The sequence below is a fragment of the Podarcis filfolensis genome (assembly GCF_964270895.1).
Source record: "Podarcis filfolensis genome assembly, chromosome: 9".
NCBI classification, from domain to species: domain Eukaryota; kingdom Metazoa; phylum Chordata; class Lepidosauria; order Squamata; family Lacertidae; genus Podarcis; species Podarcis filfolensis.
Window position 1 is genome coordinate 65,923,672 of NC_139610.1, and position 22,324 is coordinate 65,945,995.

The 22,324-nt window shown below is 42.6% G+C and overlaps 1 protein-coding gene and 1 long non-coding RNA gene across 2 annotated transcripts in view; one reads left to right on the plus strand and one right to left on the minus strand.

The window, feature by feature from the left end:
• LOC310742625 overlaps window positions 1-22,324 on the minus strand; it is a 657,991-nt gene that overhangs the window by 186,720 nt on the left and 448,947 nt on the right. The gene's annotated exons all lie outside the window — the stretch shown is intronic.
• The window catches only part of ANTXR2 (ANTXR cell adhesion molecule 2), a 153,648-nt gene that overhangs the window by 41,470 nt on the left and 89,854 nt on the right, over window positions 1-22,324 (plus strand). Inside the window, exons 8-10 of the mRNA XM_083571482.1 lie at window positions 2,183-2,240; window positions 5,223-5,312; window positions 9,289-9,358. Of these exons, the coding sequence (XP_083427608.1) occupies window positions 2,183-2,240; window positions 5,223-5,312; window positions 9,289-9,358 (218 nt within the window). The remainder of the gene's footprint in view (window positions 1-2,182; window positions 2,241-5,222; window positions 5,313-9,288; window positions 9,359-22,324) is intronic.

The following is a 22,324-nucleotide window of genomic DNA, read 5'->3' on the forward strand; positions in this document are numbered from 1 at the left end:
TGGTTGCTTTTTATCAGTCTTCAAGCATTTAGTGAATACCATCTTATTTTGATGGGCCTTCAATATTGGTTACATCCGGCCCCCGTTTGGTAGTGCTTTAAATAACTATTTTACTGTTGAGGGTGCTGGTTTTGCTCATGTTTTTTTCTGCTTCTGTTTCTGTTTGGGATTGATATATAATATATGTTTCTTTTACATTCTGTTTGTTGTTCCCCACCCACAACCCGGTTCTTGATCTTTGCTGTTTTCCTTGCCAGTGATAACGAGAAGGAAAATACCTGTATCAATTCCAGGTTGCTGTAGATTGGGAGCTTGAGCTATAGGTGTGTTGTGGAAGTGACTGGGGAGTGTGTGTCTTTGGATCTTGGGGATCCAAGGCTGCCCCCTACTCTCAGCAACATCCCTTGGGGATGTTGTTGTTGTTGTTTAGTTGTTTAGTCGTGTCCGACTCTTCGTGACCCCATGGACCAGAGCACACCAGGCACTCCTGTCTTCCACTGCCTCCTGCAGTTTGGTCAAACTCATAGTGGTAGCTTCGAGAACACTGTCCAACCATCTCGTCCTCTGTCGTCTCCTTCTCCTTGTTCCCTCAATCTTTCCCAACATCAGGGTCTTTTCAAGGGAGTCTTCTCTTCTCATGAGGTGGCCAAAGTATTGGCGCCTCAGCTTCAGGATCTGTCCTTCCAGTGAGCACTCAGGGCTGATTTCCTTCAGAATGGATAGGTTTGATCTTCTTGCAGTCCATGGGACTCTCAAGAGTATCCTCCAACACCATAATTCAAAACCTCCTTATAATACCCCTTCTGGCATTATTATAATTAACTGCGTATATTTATAATTTTGTATTATAATTAATTAAATTTGTACACTGCCCTTCACCCGAAGGTCACAGGGCAGTTTGCAACATAACAATACAAAATGAGGACGTGAAATGCATAATAAAACAAAAACAAACCATTAACTGTCTCTCCCACAAACACATTTGGAAAGCCGTATTTTTTTTTTTTAATGTATTAAAGATTTCTTGGCTTACAAAAGTATGTGCAACGTCTGTTTTTTCAAGCTACATTTTTTACAGATCAGTTTCATTTGTTGAGACATTACTGCAGGCATAGGCAAACTCCGGCCCTCCAGATGTTTGAGGCTACAATTCCCATCATCCCTAGCTAAGAGGACCAATGGTCAGGGATGATGGGAATTGTAGTCCCAAACATCTGGTGGGCCGGAGTTTGCCTATGCCTGCATTAGTGTTGCATTAGGAAGAAAAGGGGTAAAGAGGTGGAGGGAGGAATGGTGAGTGGGGGTGGGGATCGGGTGGCGATGTTTCTATTTTGCTTAATGTATGTGTGGGGTTTAATCAACCAGGCCTGGTTACAGAGAAACATTTTTGCCTAAAGATATGTAGAGAAGGCACTAGGTGAGACTCCCTTAGGAGAGTGTTCCTCAAACAGGGAGCTAACACAGAAAAGGCCTCTAGACCACTCACAAAGAAGGGCCTCAGATGATGAGATTTAAACCCATAGAGTTTCCCACTGAGGGCCTGTAGGGTGGGTGTGCTGCGGAATCCGTCTCTGCCCCATCCTAAACTCTCTCAATGGATTTCCAGTGGGGATTAAAGGTAAAGGTAAAGGGACCCCTGACCATTAGGTCCAGTTGTGGCCGACTCTGGGGTTGCGGCGCTCATCTCGCTTTATTGGCCAAGGGAGCCGGCGTACAGCTTCTGGGTCATGTGGCCAGCATGACTAAGCTGCTTCTGGTGAACCAGAGCAGCGCATGGAAATGCCGTTTACCTTCCCACTGGAGTGGTACCTATTTATCAACTTGCACTTTGACATGCTTTCGAACTGCTAGGTTGGCAGGAGCAGGGACCGAGCAACGGGATCTCACCCTGTCGCAGGGATTTGAACCACCGACCTTCTGATTGGCAAATCCTAGGCTCTGTGGTTTAACCCACAGTGCCACCCGCGTCCCCTCGCTCTGAAAGTGATGCAGTTTGGGCATTCCCTCCATTCTGCGTTGTCAAAAATGAACGAGAGGAGTCCATTCAAGGCATAGGCACGTCCGAAATCTGCCTTGACGTTTGGATCGGATGACTATAAAGCTCTTGTCTAGGCGAAGTTAGTTACAGTTGCTCCATTTTGCTTTGACAAATCTTATAATGCTCTCTCGCTTTCCCAAACAGATATTGAAGCAGTCGTGCCCAGATATAGATCTGCAGCCATCAAGCGTTTGCGTGGGAGGTGAGTTTGCTACGGCCGGAAAACAGCGTGCAAATATTGACAGTCCTGCTGTTTCTTCCTTGGGCAAAATGTGTAACTCGGCGCGCCATATGCTTGACTAGGAATATGCGAATTAAAGGTGCTTCCCTTCCTTCTCCAGTTTGCCAGTGACAGCATTGCAGATTTAAATTTGTCCCGGTTTCCTTCCAAAAGCACCCCTGGGGTGTGTGTGTGTAGACTTGTAAGGAGGCTAACTTGATGTCATCCCAAATGATTTCCCCCAGCTACTCTGTGAGATAGATAAGGCCAGAATTAGGCTACAAGGTGAACCTGATGGCAGGTATAGTCCATTAACATCTGGGCCCCCCAGATGTTAATGGACTACACCTGCCATCAGGGGTGCCATCTGACCCTCAGGATTTTGGGTGCCTGCCACTGTAAGGCTGACGTGCGACATCACACACACATGCCTGTATGTAGCACATGTGACACAATAATAATAATAATAATAATAATAATAATAATAATAATAATAATATTCTCCAATCTTCCAAGTCAATTGTATAGCCTAAGTCCCGTTCCCACTTTAGATTTTTATATAGTAATGTGTGAAATACAAATTTGGTATTATTGCTTATGGAAAGTATTTCTCTTTTCTTTTCTTTTTTCCTTTTTCTTCTTCTTCTGAAGTCTTTATTTGGTAAATATGTAGATAATTGTGTTTATATTGATATGTATTTGTTTAGATGTTTTTTTAAATACTATTCTTGTAATATTCATTAAAATTTAATAATTTTTAATAATAATAATAGTCACAACAATAATTTTTTTCTTTATATCCTGCCCTCCCTGGCCAAAGCCAGGCTCAGAGCGGTTAACATCATACAAGTAAGACAATGCATAAAAACAAGCGATCGATAAATTAAGATACACCCCACAATTAATTCAAACAAATTAAAATTAAAACGGGACAAGTGGCAATCTTCAGGTTAAAATTGAAGGCGGTTACCAACTGTTTCCACTGACATCACACACACTATGTTCAGGCGTGTCCCTGTGACGTCCCACATCTGTGTTGTGGCTGCGGCAATGGCTTCTCTTCCCTCTTCTCTTCACAGCCAGCAAGGCTCCCTTTTCTGTGGGAAGGGGCTCAGAATTAGAGGCAGAGAGACATTGCCTCTGAGTCTGAGTCTCCCCCTGTTAGGTTTCCAAGGGGTTGCTCGAGAGCAAGCAGGCAAATACCTCCCTGCTCGGCTGTGAAGCCTTGCTTTTGATGCAAAATAAACTTTATCTGTCCAGAGCGCCACTCTCCCATGGCTGACTCATTCACTGGCAGAATCTGTGAGTGGGCGTGGCTTAAACTTTCCCCAGCAAAGTAATTTCTTGACGCCCAGTCTGCGCCTCCCCTCTCGGCACGAAACCTTACTGCGCAAGGAGGGCGTGGGTAACGGTGGACCTCTCCCCTCCCCGCTTTGCCCAGGCAAGGTGTCCTGGCAACGCCTCGCCTCCTCCGAACCCTGCAGCTCCTCTCCCCTGGAGGCATGGTTACTCTCGCCTGCCGAGGAGGAGCTGCTTTCCACGATCTTTGGGGGCTCTCTGTAATCCATCCGGCTTTTCCTCTCTCCCTCCTGAACCCATGGCAGTTCCCTGACACCCCCCATCCCCGGAAATGGGTGCCACACTCGCTGGCTGCGGAGGGCAGAGCTGAACTTTTGACTCAGAGGCAGCGCCACTGCCGCCTGCTGGCTTTGCTCATTTACTTTGTGGGTGCCTCCACAATTACATTATTTTGGGTGCCCAAGCACCCATGGAGTTGGCTGCTATGCCTGCCATCATCCCTGTCCCTTGGCCTTGTTGTTATGGACATAAAACATGAATGCTTAGATCTGCCATCAAATGGGCAAGCTCCTAATGAAACCTTTCCTGCCAGGGGAATTAACACATTCAGTTTTAGAGATGGCAAGCTCATGTCTGTCTCTCTGGTGTCCCTGCTTTCGTGTGTGTGTGTGTGTGTGTGTGTGTGTGTGTGTGTATATATATATATATATATATATATATATATATATAATGTATATATATATAATGTTGTATATATAATGTGTGTGTGTGTGTATATATATACATACATATATATATATATATATATATATACACACACACACATACATACATACACACATTATATATATATATATAATGTGTGTGTGTGTATATCGTTTCCAACAATCATATAATGTATTTTCTTATCTTATACAATGTTTTGGACTTCCATCAACCACATCTGAAGATTTTTCAATCTTTATCACTTAATCTACATTTCATTAATTTCCTTATTACTTTTAATAATCCTTAACTAATAATTCTCTTATTAATCTTCCCTGCAATATTTCGCATAATCCTCCTTACAAAACTTTTTGCAATCCTACTAGCATAATCTGTTTATTACAAATGCTTTTCAGATAGTTCAAATATTTACTCCAGTCCTCTGAGAAAATCTGGTCCTGCAGGATTCGAATCCTTCCTGTCATCTTATCTAATTCTGCATAGTCCATTAATTTCGTCTGCCATTCTTCTTTTGTCGGTAGTTCTTCTTGTTTCCATTTCTGTGCTAAAAATACTCTTGCTGCCCTTGTTGCATATAAAAACAATTTGCTATCCTGTCTGTTAATATCCTCCCCTACAATGCCAAGCAAAAATGCTTCTGTTTTTTTTAATGAATGTATATTTCAACATCTTTTTCATCTCATTATATATCATTTCCTAGAAGCTTTTCACTTTCTTACATTCCCACCACATGTGATAAAAAGATCCTTCTTTTTCTTTACATTTCCAACATTTATTACTTGTTTTATACATTTTGGCTAATTTCTCTGGTGTAATATACCATCTGTACATCATTTTCATCACATTTTCTTTCAGAGCATTGCATGCTGTCAATTTTAATCCCTCTTCCCACAGTTTCCCCCAATCTTTTAACTGTCTCTCTGGTGTCCCTGCTTTCAGAGGAGTTCCAGGTCGTTCTGCGAGGCTTCATGTTGGGAAGGAATGTGAATAACGTCTTCTGCTCCTACGAGGTCTATGGCATGAAAATTGGTAAGTATCCCCGAAAAGTACAAAACAATGTTACACAAATTGAAACTCTTGCCTCTGCCCCCACCCAGTTCTCGGGGAGCTGGTGTAAGCCAGCAGTAATGCATTTTGAAACTGGTGGGGGAAAATTTGGAGCAGAGATATATCAGTGAAGCTCTCACTCCCCCACCGCTCACGTTTCTTTGCTCCGAATTTTCTAGCAAGTTTTTGCTCTCGCAAAGCTGGTTTTCACTTAAGGAAATATTTGAGGCTGAAGGCAAAGCGCAGCAAGATGTTTATCCTGAGCCAGTGTGGTGTAGTGGTTAAGAGCAGTAGTCTCATAATCTGGGGAACCGGGTTCGCGTCCCCGCTCCTCCACATGCAGCTGCTGGGTGACCTTGTTCCAGTCATACTTCTCTGAAGTCTCTCAGCCCCACTCACCTCACAGAGTGTTTGTTGTGGGGGAGGAAGGGAAAGGAGAATGTTAGCCGCTTTGAGACTCCTTCGGGTAGTGATAAAGCGGGATATCAAATCCATACTCTTCTTCTTCCTCTACCCCCAGCCCCGAGTTACCTATTTTTTTAAATTATTAAATAAAGCATGTCAGAGTAAATCATATGATAAACATCTCATCTAGTTTGTCTCCTAGCTATATGTGTTTTCATGTAGTGCATAGTTTTGATATGGGTCGTATCCACACCATGCATTTAAAGTACAGTCGTACCTTGGATCCCAAACACCTTACGAGTTGAACGTTTTGGCTCCCGAACGCCGCAAACCCGGAAGTGAGTGTTCCAGTTTGTGAACGTTCTTTGGAACCCAAATGTCCAATGGGCTTCCACGGCTTCCGATTGGCTGCTTATTATTCACTGAACTGGTGTCTCCCCACGTTTTTCTCCAATTGTGAACAGCAGACTCAAGGGTATATGCGCATACTCAGAAGGCTAGAGTTGTAGCTTAGCGGTAGGGCATGTGCTTTGTCTTCAGAATGTCTCGGATTCAATCCCAGCCATTTATAACTAAAAACATCAAGCAGACGCTGACGCTCAGGCAATACTGGTCTTGATGGGTAATTGGACTGATCAACTATAAGACAGTTTCCAATACCCCTAAGCTTGGCTAAACCTAAGTGGCACCTTATTCCACCCTGTTCTGGCACCTCATGTCCCCACGAGGGTTGTCTTATCACATTTTGTGAGATCTGTGTCTTGTTGTTTAGTCGTTTAGTCGTGACCGACTCTTTGTGACCCCATGGACCAGAGCATGCCAGGCACTCCTGTCTTCCACTGCCTCCCGCAGTTTAGTCAAACTCATGCTGGTAGCTTCGTCCACTGTCCAACCATCTAGTCCTCCGTCATCCCCTTCTCCTTGTGCCCTCCATCTTTCCCAACACCAGGGTCTTTTCCAGGGAGTCTTCTCTTCTCATGAGGTGGCCAAAGTCTTGGAGCCTCAGCTTCAGGATCTGTCCTTCCAGTGAGCAATCAGGGCTGATTTCCTTCAGAATGGATAGGTTTGATCTTCTTGCAGTCCATGGGACTCTCAGGAGTCTCCTCCAGCACCATAATTCAAAAGCATCAATTCTTTGGCGATCAGCCTTCTTTATGGTCCAGCTCTCACTTCCATATATCACTACTGGGAAAAACCATAGCTTTAACTATACAGACCTTTGTTGGCAAGGTGATGTCTTTGCTTTTTAAGATGCTGTCTAGGTTTGTCATTGCTTTTCTCCCAAGAAGCTGGTGTATTTTAATTTTGTGACCGCTGTCACCATCTGCAGTGTTCCAATACCCCTAAGCTTGGCCAAACCTAAGTGGCACCTTATTCCACCCTGTTTTTTTGCCTCATATCCCCACAAGAGTTGTCTTATCACATTTTGCGAGATCTGTGTCTAAAGCACAGTAAATTGCACATCACTGAAGGAAGACAAAGAATTTTGCCAGGTGGACATACTTTGGTTTGAGAGGTTAAACATTTCCTCAGTCTGCTGCAGGTTGTAGATTTGTGTGCATGTCTGTGTTTAAAATTTGGCCGGGTTTTCCACGCCTTCTCATTTTTTGTGAGGGGGGGAATTGCCAAATGGTGTAAAGGAACCTTGCCAAAGAGAACAGAAGAAGACCAACCTTCTCTCCCTCAGTACTCTCTGATATGAAGGCATTTAAGACAAAAGCATATGGGCATATGCTAACCCACTCTGTTTGTGCTAGTATCCGATCTGGAATTAGCTGCTAGTGCAAAATGTTCTGTTCACAAGAAGAAATGTTTCATGAGCCCCTTCTAACACATTCGTAAAGTAGTAATAGTAATAATAAAAAAGGAATGTTAATTTATTTGTTGCCTTTACTAAATAAACTTACTACATAAAATGTCTCAAAGCGATGTAAAAAAAAAATCATGAATAGCACAAAAATATATTAAAAATACATCAAAAAGATTGAAAAACGTTATAGACTAAAAGTGGACATCCTGTCACACACACAAGAAGGACAAATGGTACCCAAGCCCTACTTAAAAGTTGAAAACCAAAACAGGCTGGGACATTATCATAGCATAGGACTCCAAATGAGAGCCAAATCCTTGAGTGAACAGGAACATCTTTGCCTAGCACCTAGAAGTTGACAGTGATGGTGCCGGGTGCATCTTTTTGGGGAAAGCCTTCCACATCTGAGGAGCCACTGAAGATCTGTTCTGCAAATGGAGGAGGCACACAAAGAAGGGTCTTAAATGCTGAATATAGCGTCTGGATAGGTTCATGCATGGAGAGGTGGTCCCTAAAGTATTGGGGTCCTAAGCCACATAAGGCATCAGCTTCAAGGTTCCATAAAGCAGGGAAATGGCTGAAATTTTTGACTTTGTATTTAAGATGTCTGTGATATCTTGTGGGCCGGTGGGTAGAGAACTGGGTTATCAGGAGTTTGTATCTCCTTCCTCCCAGGATGGGCGGCAAAGGGAGATCAGCTGGGTGGGTCCCAACTGGATTTAAATAGCTTCTAAATGGTCCCGTGTTAGACTGACTTGAGACATCTTCAACCAAGCCTTATGAGGATGGGTTGAGGGAGCTGGGTATGTCTGGCCTGGAGAATAGAAGATGGAGAGGTGACAGAATAGGCATCTTCAAATATCTGAAGGGCTGCCACATGGAAGATGCAGCAAGTTTGTTTTCTGCTGCTCTGGAGGGTAGGTCCCAAACCAATGGATTCAAATTACAGTGGTACCTCGGGTTAAGAACTTAATTCGTTCTGGAGGTCTGTTCTTAACCTGAAACTGTTCTTAACCTGAGGTACCACTTTAGCTAATGGGGCCTCCTGCTGCCGCCGCGCTGCCGCCACTCGATTTCTGTTCTCATCCTGAAGCAAAGTTCTTAACCCGAGGTACTATTTCTGGGTTAGCGGAGTCTGTAACCTGAAGCGTATGTAACCTGAAGCGTATGTAACCCGAGGTGCCACTGTGCATGGAAGGAGATTTCAATTAATCATTAGGAAGAACTTTCTGACAGTAAGAGCTGTTGGACAGTGGAAGGGAGGTGGTGGGTTCACTTTGGAGGTTTTTAAGCAGAGGTTGGAAGGTTCTCTGCCATGATTCTTTAGCAGTGATTCCTGCATTGCAGGGGTTGTGTGAATACAGTGGTACCTTGGGTTACATACGCTTCAGGTTACAGACTCCGCTAACCCAGAAATAGTACCTCGGGTTAAGAACTTTGCTTCAGGATGAGAACAGAAATCATGTGGCGGCAGCATGGTAGCAGCAGGAGGCCCCATTAGCTAAAGTTGTGCTTCAGGTTAAAAACAGTTTCAGGTTAAGAACGGACCTCCAGAATGAATTAATTACGTAACCAGAGGTACCACTGTATTTGATTCCATGATTCTTGAACAGATATCTCTGCATACTACTTCTAAGTTTAGCTTAGAGCAGGGGAACCTGTGGATCTTTGATTATATTGTTGGACCTCAGCTTTTTATCCTGTGAAATTAAGGTTATGTGACGCTTTGTTTTCTCCTCACAGATGAAAAGCCCATAGAGGTGGGAACTGACTATATCCTCTGCCCAGCACCTATTCTCAATGAAACTGGCCAGTAAGTAGTTCACACTTGTGTGCCATGATTAATTGATTTAATAGAGAGAAGCTCTGGAGAGCCCAAAGCACCCATATGCCAAGGAGGTTGTCTCTGTATGAGTGATGGTTGCGGCCATGCCTCTCTTCTATCAGGTCCCACTGAGGGCAGGCAATTTTTCTTGAATTTCTGAAACAAATGTAATTGGATCGTTCAGTCACTCCCAGTTTGCTGGTGGTGGAGTGGGGTGTGTTTGTGTTAGTGTTAGAGTGACTCTGCATGATTCACTATTCATTCAGGAAACGTAGATTATAGGAATATGGAAAGGGCATCTCTGAGGATGAGTAATGCATCCTCTAAAGTCTCTAAAGTTTGGGAGACATAGACTTGGCTGTAGCTTTGATCTGTGTTTTAGAAAAGAACTGGTTTTTTTAGAAAAGCTGGTAACCTCTTTCACTGATCCCTTCCTGTGCGCTAATTCACTAGGGAGATTCACCAGATCTGAAATGAGTTTTAGGTAGCTTGCGACCAAACAGATTTGGAGAAGACTGTAAAAATGAACCCACAGCCAGTTCATTTAACTCTGAAAAGGTCTGGCTTGTCAAAAGTTGTGTGCATGCTAGCTCCCTTTTAAAAATAAAATAAAATGGGGCATGTAATATGCTTTCTTCTGGACGATCTTTGGTCTCATGGTTAAACAGCTTACATTACCACTGACACTTACAAGCTATTATTAAAATTGCGCGTCAAGATGTGTAGCAGTGCTCAACTTGCGATGATAAAACAAGGCACTAATTTAACATCCACAGCAGAATCTTCACAACATTATGGCTGAAACATTGTCCAGGTCTTATTCTAAGTGTCACTGGCCTTGCCTGAAGATCCTGTATGTAGCCTTTAAAGCTAATTCTTCCTTCCATGTCCAGATATGCCTTGGGCTTCCGAGATCACATTTGCTTAGGTTTAATTTCTTACATACTTAGGAAAGCTTTTCCTCAGTGCTACCAAAGCCAGTCAGGAAGCAGAACATAAATAGCAATGGGAGCATGCAACCAGGAACCTGCATTGTAGCAGGAGAAGAACTTCACTGCCATCTGTCCACTGGAGGCACAAAGTAAAGAGTCCATTAAGATGGTCTGTGTAGCATGTAACTACGGGTTTGCCCCTTAGCCTTTTCTTTTCCTGAAGATATTTTGCAAGGCAGCAGAGCATCCCTCTACTCCACTGTTTTTCTATGTGGATTTTCCCCTTGGAAAGAAAAGAACTACAGTGGTATCTTGGTCCTCAAACTTAATCCGTTCCGGAAATCTGTTCCAAAACCAAAGCGTTCCAAAACCAAGGCACACTTTCCCATAGATGCAAATGCAAAACGGATTAATCCGTTCCAGACTTTTAAAAACAACCCCATAAACAGCAATTTAACATGGATTTTACTATCTAACAAGACCATTGATCCATAAAATGAAAGCAACAATCAATGTACTGTAATATAAAAGAAATAAGACAGTATCGCATATGATAAAAATTAAAATTATTATTTTTTCTTACCTGCACTGATGATAGTCATTGTTTGGATGGGGGGCTTTTATCCATTTCCACAGTCACACAATCAATCAATCAATCAGTAGCTGAACTGGGTTCCACACAGTCCCAGGTTCAAATTGTGCCATCTCCAGGTGAGGCTAGGAGAGAACCCTGCCCAAAATCTTGGAGAGACGCTGTCAGTCATTGTAGCTGGTAGCTGTAGCTGTAGCATTGTAGCTGAGTCAGATGGACTCAGTATAACTGCATAGGCAAGAATAAGGCCCCAAAATATAAAAGTGCTCTATATTGTATTCAAAGAATAAATGTACAAATGAATGAACAATGCAAATAGGAAAATAAGTACAGTATTACATATAACAGAAGATGGAAAACTGCTTGCAATCTATTTTGACTCAGTCTTTTTAATCATGCCCAAATAATCTAGAGTCCTTGGGAAGAGTTTTAACAACAAACTTCAATAGAAAATACTTTGTCCAATCAGCTGCTTTGTTGATGATGGTTCTCCATTGTAAACATAACTTAATGCTATCTATCCTGGACTTTTTCCATGTACACAAATAACGTACAAATACTTTACTATCCGAAGATGCAAATAGGATATTTCACTAGAATTACAGTCTCCCACAATCCCCAGGGCTGAAACAGAATAAACATTACTTCCATGAAACATAATTTGTATTAGTTGTGAACATCCTTCTTTTAGGTGACTAATTGTTAGCAATCAGAAACTGGGACATTTATTGTTTATTCCACTGACACACTGCAAGGGAGATTCCCGTGTACCTGTGTTTGTATGGTATCTCTTCATTCTGCATGTGAAGGAACAAAGGTTTGAATGCTTCCCCACATAAGCTTTCCTCCGCACATTCAAAACTAGCATGTCAGAGAGATGGGTGGAGGGAGGTTTAGTGTGGTAAACTTTATGTTTAGTTGCATGGGAGGAGCGTTCGAGCATCGTTCCATCTTCCCAATTGCCATCTGAAAGCGATTCAGCAGCCCAGCAACAGATGCGTCACGTGGGGCTCTGAGATGATCACCACAGCGCAACCTGCCAAATGAACGTTAAATGTGCTGGATTTTTTTTTACTGCCATGTGTCTTTTAAACCTTGGTGCAAATTATCAGAACATGTTGTATTTTTATTGTTCTGGGATGTGACTGTCGGGCGGTAAAGTGTTTCTGCAATCGGCACAGCACCAAATTGCAGTGGCAATGCAGGCAAAGTACTTGGTAGCCAGGAGAGGTTCTTTTTGGGGCTGTCTTTATAAAACACTGCCTCTAGACTAGCCTGTTACGGTCAGGTGTAGATGTTACATAATGGTGTTGACTTGCTATTTTTCATCCTGGTATGTGTGCGATGGACTTCAGTTTTTTTTTGCTGTTTTAAAGAATTCTGAAGGAGTTTGGCCTAGGCAGCGTGTGGCGAGTTAGTCAGCCGACAGCTCTGAAAGCAAATGTACATATTTGAACTTCTGACTTTCCACTGGCACAGCTTGTGCTGTTGTTGGAGAGCTCCCAGTTATTCCCCTTGAGGGGAGCGAACTTGGGTTGCTAACTTAGCAGCGAGCAATCTGCAAAATGCTCCGCTCCCACCTCCCCGCCCGAAAAGCACACACAACACAATCCCCATGGGAAGCAGTGTAGATTAAGTTGCATTACCCCCCTGCCAGTTTTTACAACCTCCAGGAATTCCCTAAATATACGGAGGGGGCAGATAGGCACATCTACTCCTATTAAACTCAAGGCAGGCCGACAAGGAAAGAGGCCAAACAACCTAAAATAAATTGGTATGGCTGGCAGGACAGTGGCTTAGTTTGGACTCCAGCCCCAATCTCGTATTTCTGTTGACAGGACCGTGTGATCGAGATTGATAAAATGTCATCCAGGGCTTTGCACCCAATAGCAAAGGAATGCAGCCTGCTGTGCCATCAGCAAATCCCATAGGGTTGGATTTTGGTGTCCTAAATTTGAGGCAAATTTGAGGCAAGCAGGACAGTAAATTGGAAAGCCTGACCATTTTGAGTTAGAATAAACATTCTGCAACCTGTATAAACATGAGATAAACACTTAATTTCTCTTATTTTTCATGATCTGCTTTCTTCTGGTTGTGCTGGTTATACTGGAGGACACGAAAATGCTCTGCTGCCAAACTATAGAAAATCTTATACATCCACTTTCTGAGATTTTATCAGGTGTAGCTCATGTGGCTTAAAATGTCTCGCTTCCCTTCCAGTCTGGCTGGAAGTGACTGTGGCTGGGGGTGGGAGGGAATTACCTTAAGGCATTGAAGCTCAGGGAGGAAAAGTGGTTTGTGCCTTGTTCCATGTTTATAAGTAAGCATTCACTAGGAAAGGAACTGAAAATAAAACTGCTGACATAACAATGCCAGTAATATCCAAGGCAACATGATGACCAAATACAATTATACGATATCAATATACACTCTTTATATAATATGAAATATATGAAATCACATAAACAGAAAACTTATGAATCTCTGAAAGTCACAAAATATGCGCTCTTAATAGATTCTCTTGAAAACATAAAACCAAATAAACATAAGTCTTATATGTCTCTGAAAGTCTTTGAAGACTATGCAAGTCTCTGAAAGAAGACTTATAAGACTTTCAGTGACTTTCAGAGATTCATAAGTTTCTGTTTATGTGATTTCATATATTTCATATTATATAAAGAATGTATATTGATATTGCATCATTGAATTTGGTCATAGTGTTGCCTTGGATATTACTGACTATTGTTCGCAACACAGGGCTTAAATTGTTTGACATAATAATGCCGTCATACAAATCTATGGCGTGACCACATTTGGCAATAGTTTGTTCAGTTCTGGTCACCTCAAAAATGATATTGTAGAGTTGGAAAAGGTTCAGGGAAGAGCAACCAAGACGATCAAGGGGATGGAGCAATTTCCGTATGAGGAAAGCTTGCAGCATTTTGAAGTGCCACCTTGCCCCTCTCTATACTGTTAAGCATCAGTGATACCACTGCTAGGAAGGTGACGTTGTAGCTGCAGACCACTTGTGCTTGCAAATTGTAAAGACTTCCCTGCATGAACTGCTTGGTAAATTGATAATCCATGTTTATCCTCTGGCTGGAGTAATAAAGGGAACCTCCTTGTTTCCCCCCCAGAAATTGGTATCTTCTGTATTTCCCATGTCCTCCAGCTTAGCAGGAGGTTGTACCTGGAGCTGGAATACCTGGCAGGCTGGGGAAAAGTTCCCCCAAATTGTGCGACTCCCTTTGGCTCGTCCATGGATGGAGGTGTTTTGGCTAAGTAAGGCTAGACATCTGAAGAATGCATTTGCTCTTGGTATATAACAGTGGTACCAGGGATGCGGATGGCTCTGTGGTCTAAACCACTGAGCCTCTTGGGCTTGCCGATCGGAAGGTCAGCGGTTCGAATCCCTATGACGGAGTGAGCTCCCATTGCTGTGTCCCTGCTCCTGCCAACCTAGCAGTTCAAAAGCACGCCAGTGCAAGTAGATAAATAGGTACCACTACGGCGGGAAGGTAAACAGCGTTTTCATGCGCTCTGGTTTCCGTCACTGTGTTCCTTTGTGCCAAAAGTGATTTAGTCCTGCTGGCCACATGACCTGGAAGACTGTGTGTGGACAAATGCCAGCGCCCTCAGCCTGAAAGCGAGATGAGTGCCGCAACCCCATTGTCGCCTTTGACTGGACATAACCGTCCAGGGGTCCTTTACCTTTACCTTTTTATCAGTGGTTCTCAGACTCTGGGCCACACCTTCAGAATAAAAATTTTGATTTATTTTTTTTATTGATAAGAAATACGTTGGAAAACAAAGAAACAACCCCTGACAGTGCTTGATTTATAACAGCATCACTTGATGCTCTTGCCCTCGTTTTGAAAAGATACTTATCCATATTCTGCAAATAATATATATATTTAAAATATGCTATACTATATTACACCGAAATGTTTAAATGTTTCTTTGATTGTCCTTTACACCATGCTTGTAATCCTCTCCCGCCACACCCTATGAGAACCACTGGTGTATATGATTGAATCTATAATAAGGTGTTTGGTGTTGTGAGTGCTACTGATATGCCTAAAACAGAGATGCCAGCTGCAGTTCAAAAATAACATGCTTACGATAAAATATTATAAGTGTACTGTTAGCTTTTGGTGCAGTGGATATCTTAGGATGTTTGCAGGAACCTGGGTTCAAATCCTTGCTCTGTCTCAAAAGCTTGGTTGGCCAATGGACATGTCCTTTCTCTCTCACTCTACATAAGGTTGGTAAAGTATGGAAAGCTAATTTTTTTCTGTCCTGAGTGCCTTGGTGGGTGGGTAGGACCCAAATATCATAACAAAATTTTAACACCCCCTGCTCAATTCATTCTTTCTATTTGCCTTGTGATTGCCACTGCAATCTGCAAGGGTCTTGCCCCCCCCCATTTGGTTTACTTAAGGTGAGACATGGCTTGCAGCCTGTATCGTGTTGCACAATCCAGTATTTTATAGAATGAAACAAAAGCGAAAAAACCCAAAGCACTAAATTCTGCTTAGTGGCCTCAGAGGTCTCTGTTTCCCCAATCTGTCCACCGCAGAGAGTTGTTTTTTCATTATGGCGACTCTGTAACAACACACACATTCCTTTTCGTGAAGCAATTTGGAGACTGAAATGGGATCTGTGCTTTTACTACAGCAAAAAAGATTTTGAAATCTTAGCTTTTTTTTATCAGCGCAACAGCAGTATCTGGCCTCAGATGGGAGTGACGGGGGTCTGTCGGACGCGCAGAACAGACTCATTTGAGATGTGCTTGGGGGAATGTGGTATCATTTGAAGACAAAAATCTATCCTCATGTGAGGTCAGGTGAAACCACCCCCCTCATAAAAGGTTTGGCTGTTGTGCATCGCTGCAATGCTGTACACAATTTACTTGGAAGCCTGTCTGATTGAGTTCAGTGGGACTGATCAAGCATGTATAGGACTCAGTGGTGCAGCGATTTTTTTAAAAAAAAAGTTTTTTTATTTTTTACCAACAACCAAAACACAAACAGTGAAACCCCCCCAGGCGGCTGATACACTGGGTATACAGAATTAATAATAACATATTCAAATCAACCATATGTACAATTTTATATACGTTAACACTCCTCCATCTACAAGGTTTATTTAACTTTTAACATTTTAATTGCCCCAAATTGTTCAAACCTACCCAAATAATTCAATATCTTCTCAAACCAATCCTCTTCTTTCTCACTGACCTTAAACCCTTTCATTCTGTGTATAGTGGTGCAGCGATTAAACTGCTAGTGTCCTTGCAAAGCTAAGCAGGGTCTGGTATGGTTTCAAATTGGATGGGGGACGACTGTGTTGAGATTCCTGCACTGGCAGGGGGTTGGACTAGATGACCCTTAGGTCCCTTCCAACTCTACGATTCTACAATTTTCATCTTTCCTTCCTCTCTTTCTACTACCCGTATGATACATTTTGCCCTTGTTGTCCTCTGCTCCCTGGTTTTTATTAAGGCTCACCTCTCACCCAAGGGATTTGGGTTCAGATTGTGCTGTTTGTCTCCTTTGGCAAAAGCAACAAAGAGTCTTGTGACACCATAAAGCCGAACCTGTTTAGTCTGGCAGAAGCTTTTGTGGACTACAGTCGTTTGTGGCAAAGTGGGCTCTGGTCCACTAAATCTATTTGTATTTAAGATGCTGCAGAAATACTTACTAGTGTGGTTTCATTTATCCCGCCCCCCCAAAGCATTTCTAGACCATATAATATCTTTTTTAAAAAAATAAAAAAATTCCGTAAGCGATGTACAAAAACAACATAAAAACATTAAAAGAGAGAGTAAGGCAGCATTATAAAAACAGGAGCACGTAAACAGAAATCTAGATATAACAGAGTCTGAGCAAATCTGTCAGGGATAGCTTGGGCAAAAAAGACACCTGAAACAACGAATAGATTATGCTTCATATATTGCAGAGGGATGAAATTTCCACAGTGCAGGGGCAATGGCAGAAAATGCCAATTTTTGGGTCAGCACCCTGTGGCATTTTGTGGACTGCAGTGCCACAAATACAATCTCTCCATATGCCCTGAGTGATCTTACACGCCTGTACTGGGCAGACAGTCTATCAGATAACCCGGTCCCTAGTTGTTCAAGGGTTAATACGTTACTAACAAGAGGCTGGATGGGTCTCTGTAGTCCTATCGGCAGCCAGCAATTATTATTCAGGCAGAACTGACTCTTGAGAAGTTTGCATTCAGATATCACAAACAATGCAAGGAGCGCATCTTTAAGCATCATGCAGTGAGGTGTGTGCACCTATTTCCCTGACCCCCTCGAACGTACCATTCCCTGAATCGTAGCCCCTGAATAACTTCTCTGAAACTTCAGTACTCCCCAGAATATTTAAAAAAAGAATTTAAAAGACCCTCACACTCCTCTTTTTCTGGTTTGGGCTCAGGATGGAGAAATCTTCCAATTCCACTTCCTCATTTTTTCCAATCTTCCAATTTTCCACATCAGCTGAATAATTCTTTTTTTTATATCCTCATGAAAATTCATCAGCATTTTAGTGTGACTTTCTCCTAAAGTATACTTATATGTAATCTTGCCTGATATACATGTTTCCCATTCAGGTTCCCCTCATAATATGCATGTCAGTTTCACCAGTATCTACATTGTTATGGATGTTTTGTCCTAATATTGGTATTTTTGTACACGTTACATGGCAAGAGAACTGTTCTGCAAACTTTGGAGAAGTGCGTATTTCAAAGGATAGCCGTGTTTCGGTTTCTGTATTGTTTTGAAAAGTGTTAGCAAAGCTTGCCTTGAAATGAAAAATGGAAGCAAAATTCTCCCCTAACCCTGTTTGTTTAAAATATAGCTGCTGTATTTTTCTTCTTTAAATATTCTGCATCTCTATGCTCCTGCCAGCATGTCTGTTGAAATTAGCTATAGCCTATTAACAATTTTTCTGGTTTTTGGGGTGCAATAGAACCCTCTGTTTTTGCTTCAAGGGGCAAATAATAATAATGATGATGATGATGATGATGATGATGATGATGATGATGATGTTCCTACCCCTCTAGAACTTGTGATAGCTAATGATCCTGTTGAGTTAAAAGACCAGAACTTGAGTTATTGACAGCCCAATTTCTCCTGTCTCTCTATTTCTCTTATCATTATACAACCTTCTGTAGACCTCTGAAGGCAGTCCTGTATTGGGATGTTTTTAATGTTTTTAATATTGTGGTTGTTGTTGTTGTTGTTGTTATGTTTCTGTATATTATGTTGGAAGCTGCCCAGAGTGGCTGGGGCAACGTAGTCAGATCAGTGGGGTGCAAAAACCCCCCAAATTGTTATTTTATTTGTTGATGTCGCTATCTGTCTCTGATAGATAAATGCACTGCAGCCGGGTGACTTCAGTTCCCCCAATTTGGTGTTTTCCAGTTGGTATGAGAAATTGTGCGTGAGAACTGATCAAAGTTTTGTTTTGTTATCCACCCCACAAAAAAAAGGCAGGCAGGAAAAAGGGCTGCCATGCAAGGTGACGAATGTTCGGCGTGTTTGCCTAATTAACTTTTGGCTAAGGATTCGGAACCATTAAGGAGCTAGTTAGTGTACGTCCCAAATAAACACATCTGGTCCCACGAACAGTGGCAGTCCTGCCTGGATGCGGGTGACAGATGTGACGATCGTTCCCTCTGCCCTCTCCTTTAAATAATTAACAGCGTGCTGGTGGACGAGCCCTCAAAGCCAGCTGTATAGTCTCTGAGCTGTTATCTGCGGACATGTGTCCCCATCCCCATTAGTCTGCTCCATCTAACGCAGTCTCTCCTCGCTTGCTGTCGCAACAATGGCATTCTTTGAAATAACTCTGGAGATCTCTGCTTTTTCCCCTCCTGGGTTTGAAAAGGCACTTGGGCGGAGGGAGGAATATAGAGCAGACCACACATGTGGGAAAGATCGCCAAGTGCCCATTAGCTCGGGAGATTGATTCCTTCTCTCAAACAAAGGGCATTTCAGCTAGTCCCACCCAGATGTTTCATTATCTGTTGGTGCTGGGACGAGCCTGGAAACATCCCTCTTTTGAAAGCGGTGGCATCTTATCTTAAGACTCGTTTCTTCGGTTGATGTATGGCTGCCCAGCTTGGAACAGCTGGGAAATTGCTGTTAATGGGAGCAAGTTGGTGGTTTGGGAGGCGGGGGGCCGAAGGAGAGAAGAAGAACAACAAATCTCACGACAGAAAACTGGCAAAGGGCTTATCGCCTGCTCTATATCAGAGAGTTATGTTTCTCCTTTGGATGTTCTGTCCCGAAGGCTGGAGACAGAACAATGTGAGATGGGAAACGTGGCTGGACAGTTTATTTAAGTCTTCGTTTGCACTTTTTTTACCACAAAGCTCAAATTCATGCAACTCCCTCTGTCCTCAAAGGCCAAAAATATCTCCTTTTTTCCTTTCGAAGTTCTCAGAGCCCTGGTTGTTCCGTAGAGTGTAATGACCAACAGAGGCAGCTGTCACTGACTTCTTCTGGTGAGCTGGGCTGTGCCTGCAAGCTCTTTCCCCCCTCTTGTTCATTTTGGTGAGACGGTCAACAATAGCACAGCTGTCCTTCCGCCTAGTTGAGATCTCAAACCTGCAATTTGGCAAGAGGAACAGCACAAATTGGATAAATACCAGTAAGCGTATTGCGAAGGAAAGGAAAGCGGGACTGAAATGAACCCTACAACTTGTTTGATAGAAATGATTTAAGCAGGCATATGGTATAGCTAAGCGTGCTTGCAAAAACATTGGCCTGCTTCTTCCAGCAAGCTTTTATATTATTATATTATTTTTTTAAAAAAAGCTGATATAAAGAGAGAGAGAGCTAATAGAACTCCCAAGTTACTTGAAAAGAAAAGAGAATTACTTTGGGGAGATAATAACACACACTTAAATGGCATCCGCCCATCTCCTACACAAAGCATAGTTAATACAGAACTCAGCCCACAGAGTTGTGGAATTGTTCTTATTAGTATTGTTTTGATTTCTTACCCGCCCATCGCAATAAGGCCCCAGGGGTTGGATTGCAGCAATTTAAAAACACAAGATTAGAAACAGTTCAAAAAAACAACAATCCTATCATAAGAATAGGGCAGGCCCTGAGAATACACATGTCTGTTGTTCAGCCCGGACACTGAGATCCAGCTCCGAGGGCCTTCTGGTGGTTCCCTCACTGCGAGATGTGAAGTTACAGGGAACCAGGCAGAGGGCCTTCTCGGTGGTGGCGCCTGCCCTGTGGAATGCCCTCCCATCAGAGGTCAAGGAGCTAAAGAATGACACAACGTTTAGAAGACATCTGAAGGCAGCCCTGTTCAGGGAAGTTTTCAACGGTTGATATTTTATTGTTTTTTAAATATTTTGTAGGGAGCTGCCCAGAGTGACTGGGGGAAGCCAGTGAGATAGACGGCTTCTTCTTCTTCTTCTTCTTCTTCTTCTTCTTCTTCTTCTTCTTCTTCTTCTTCTCATCATATCAAGTGTCAAAGGTCAGGGTAAAGAGGTGCGTCTTCAGCATACAGCGAATGATACAGTAAAGATGCCCCACACATCTGTGTGTGTGTGTGGGGGGGGAATTCCCACAATTCTTTCAGTTCAGCCTTGTGCTTTTTGCCATCATGCTCTGATGAAGTAATGGGAAAGATGTTGCTGTAAGTTAGAATGTCATACATAGTCCATTCCCCAGGCCTGGGGTAGGTAACCTTTTCCTTCTCACCTCCTTCCAGTGAGCACTCAGGGCTGATTTCCTTCAGAATGGAGAGGTTTGATCTTCTTGCAGTCCATGGGACTCTCAAGAGTCTCCTCCAGCACCATAATTCAAAAGCATCAATTCTTCGGCGATCTGCCTTCTTTATGGTCCAGCTCTCACTTCCATACATCACTACTGGGAAAACCATAGCTTTCATTCCTTACGTTCCCATTTTTTAGCAAGGTCATTTAAGAAACACACACACACACACACACACACCCTGCAATGGAATTCTGGTAGTTTGAACAAATTTTTATTTTTAAAACATTGAATGCCGCAAGTCCTGAAAATGTGTTGCAGTCCTTTATTGACTTTTTTATAAAAAAAAATAATACAACTCTGGTACCTCAATTCCAAAAACCTCTTTACTTACCATCATTTTAATAACTTTTTGAGCAGTTGCCAGTTTAATCTTCAGTGCGTGGAAATTGGAAGTAAATTATTTATTGCTTCCAGCAAATGTCTTTCATGGTTTTTATTTAATTTCCCCCCCATCTTTTTTTAATGGATCATAAAATGGCAATCTTTTATTGGATGCCCATAAAGAAAGGAGCAAATGAATACTTTGCAAATAGGTTACAGTGGATTGAAATGTCAGTTGTAATTCAAGAGAAGGGGAAGCCCTTCTCTAACCAAAGATGAGTAGACATGTGGCAGCGAGCCATCTTCCTCTCCTTCAATTTTTAAAATCACCCAATCCAAACACAAAGAAAAGAGAGAATTGCACTGGCCATTAAGGTTTATTTACAGTCATCGGCCCTCGAGCTAAACCCCAAAACTGGCTTCGCCACTCTTTGGTTCCAGAAACTGCCTTGTCAGCCCTGGGACAGTTGAGAAACAATCCGGTGGGTCTGTTTTGAGCATCCCTTTCCTCCATCGCTGGCCTTGTCCCAGGGAACTGTTTGAAAGCATGTGATGAAGTCACCTTGCCGAACCTAAGCAATCTGGCGCCTGGGTAAGGATGGGTGAGAAATGATTTGCATTTTAAAGCAAGCCTACCTAATTTGCATTTCATGAACCGAAGCACGCTCCTCGCCCTTTTCCAAAGTTTGCAATATAGAATTGTATACAAAATTGCGCATGTTGCAGAAACGTCATGAAAATGTGTGCACATTTTTTGTGGCGACTTCCCCTTCCCCCTAAAAAAAAAAAGGCAAATGGATGCATAAATTGCGATGCAGAATTGTATACAAAATTGCGTGTATTGTAGAAATGTCATGAAAATGTGTACAGTGGTACCTCGGGTTACAGAAGCTTCAGGTTACAGACTCCGCTAACCCAGAAATCGTGCTTCAGGTTAAGAACTTTGCTTCAGGATGAGAACAGAAATCGTGCTCCGGCAGCGCGGCAGCAGCAGGAGGCCCCATTAGCTAAAGTGGTGCTTCAGGTTAAGAACAGTTTCAGGCTAAGAACAGACCTCCGGAATGAATTAAGTACTTAACCCGAGTTACCACTGTACACATTTTTGTGCTGACTCCCCCCCCTAAAAAAGAAGCAAATGGCTGCATAAATTGGGTGAACTGAACTCATGCTTGCATCAGTGAGAAATGGACAGAAACTGAAATTGTGGATCTGTTGTTCATCATTAGGTCTGGGTCAGTTTCTTGAAGTAGAAGCCACATTTCATATTTTTTTGCAGTCCCTTCCACTTTGGGTAA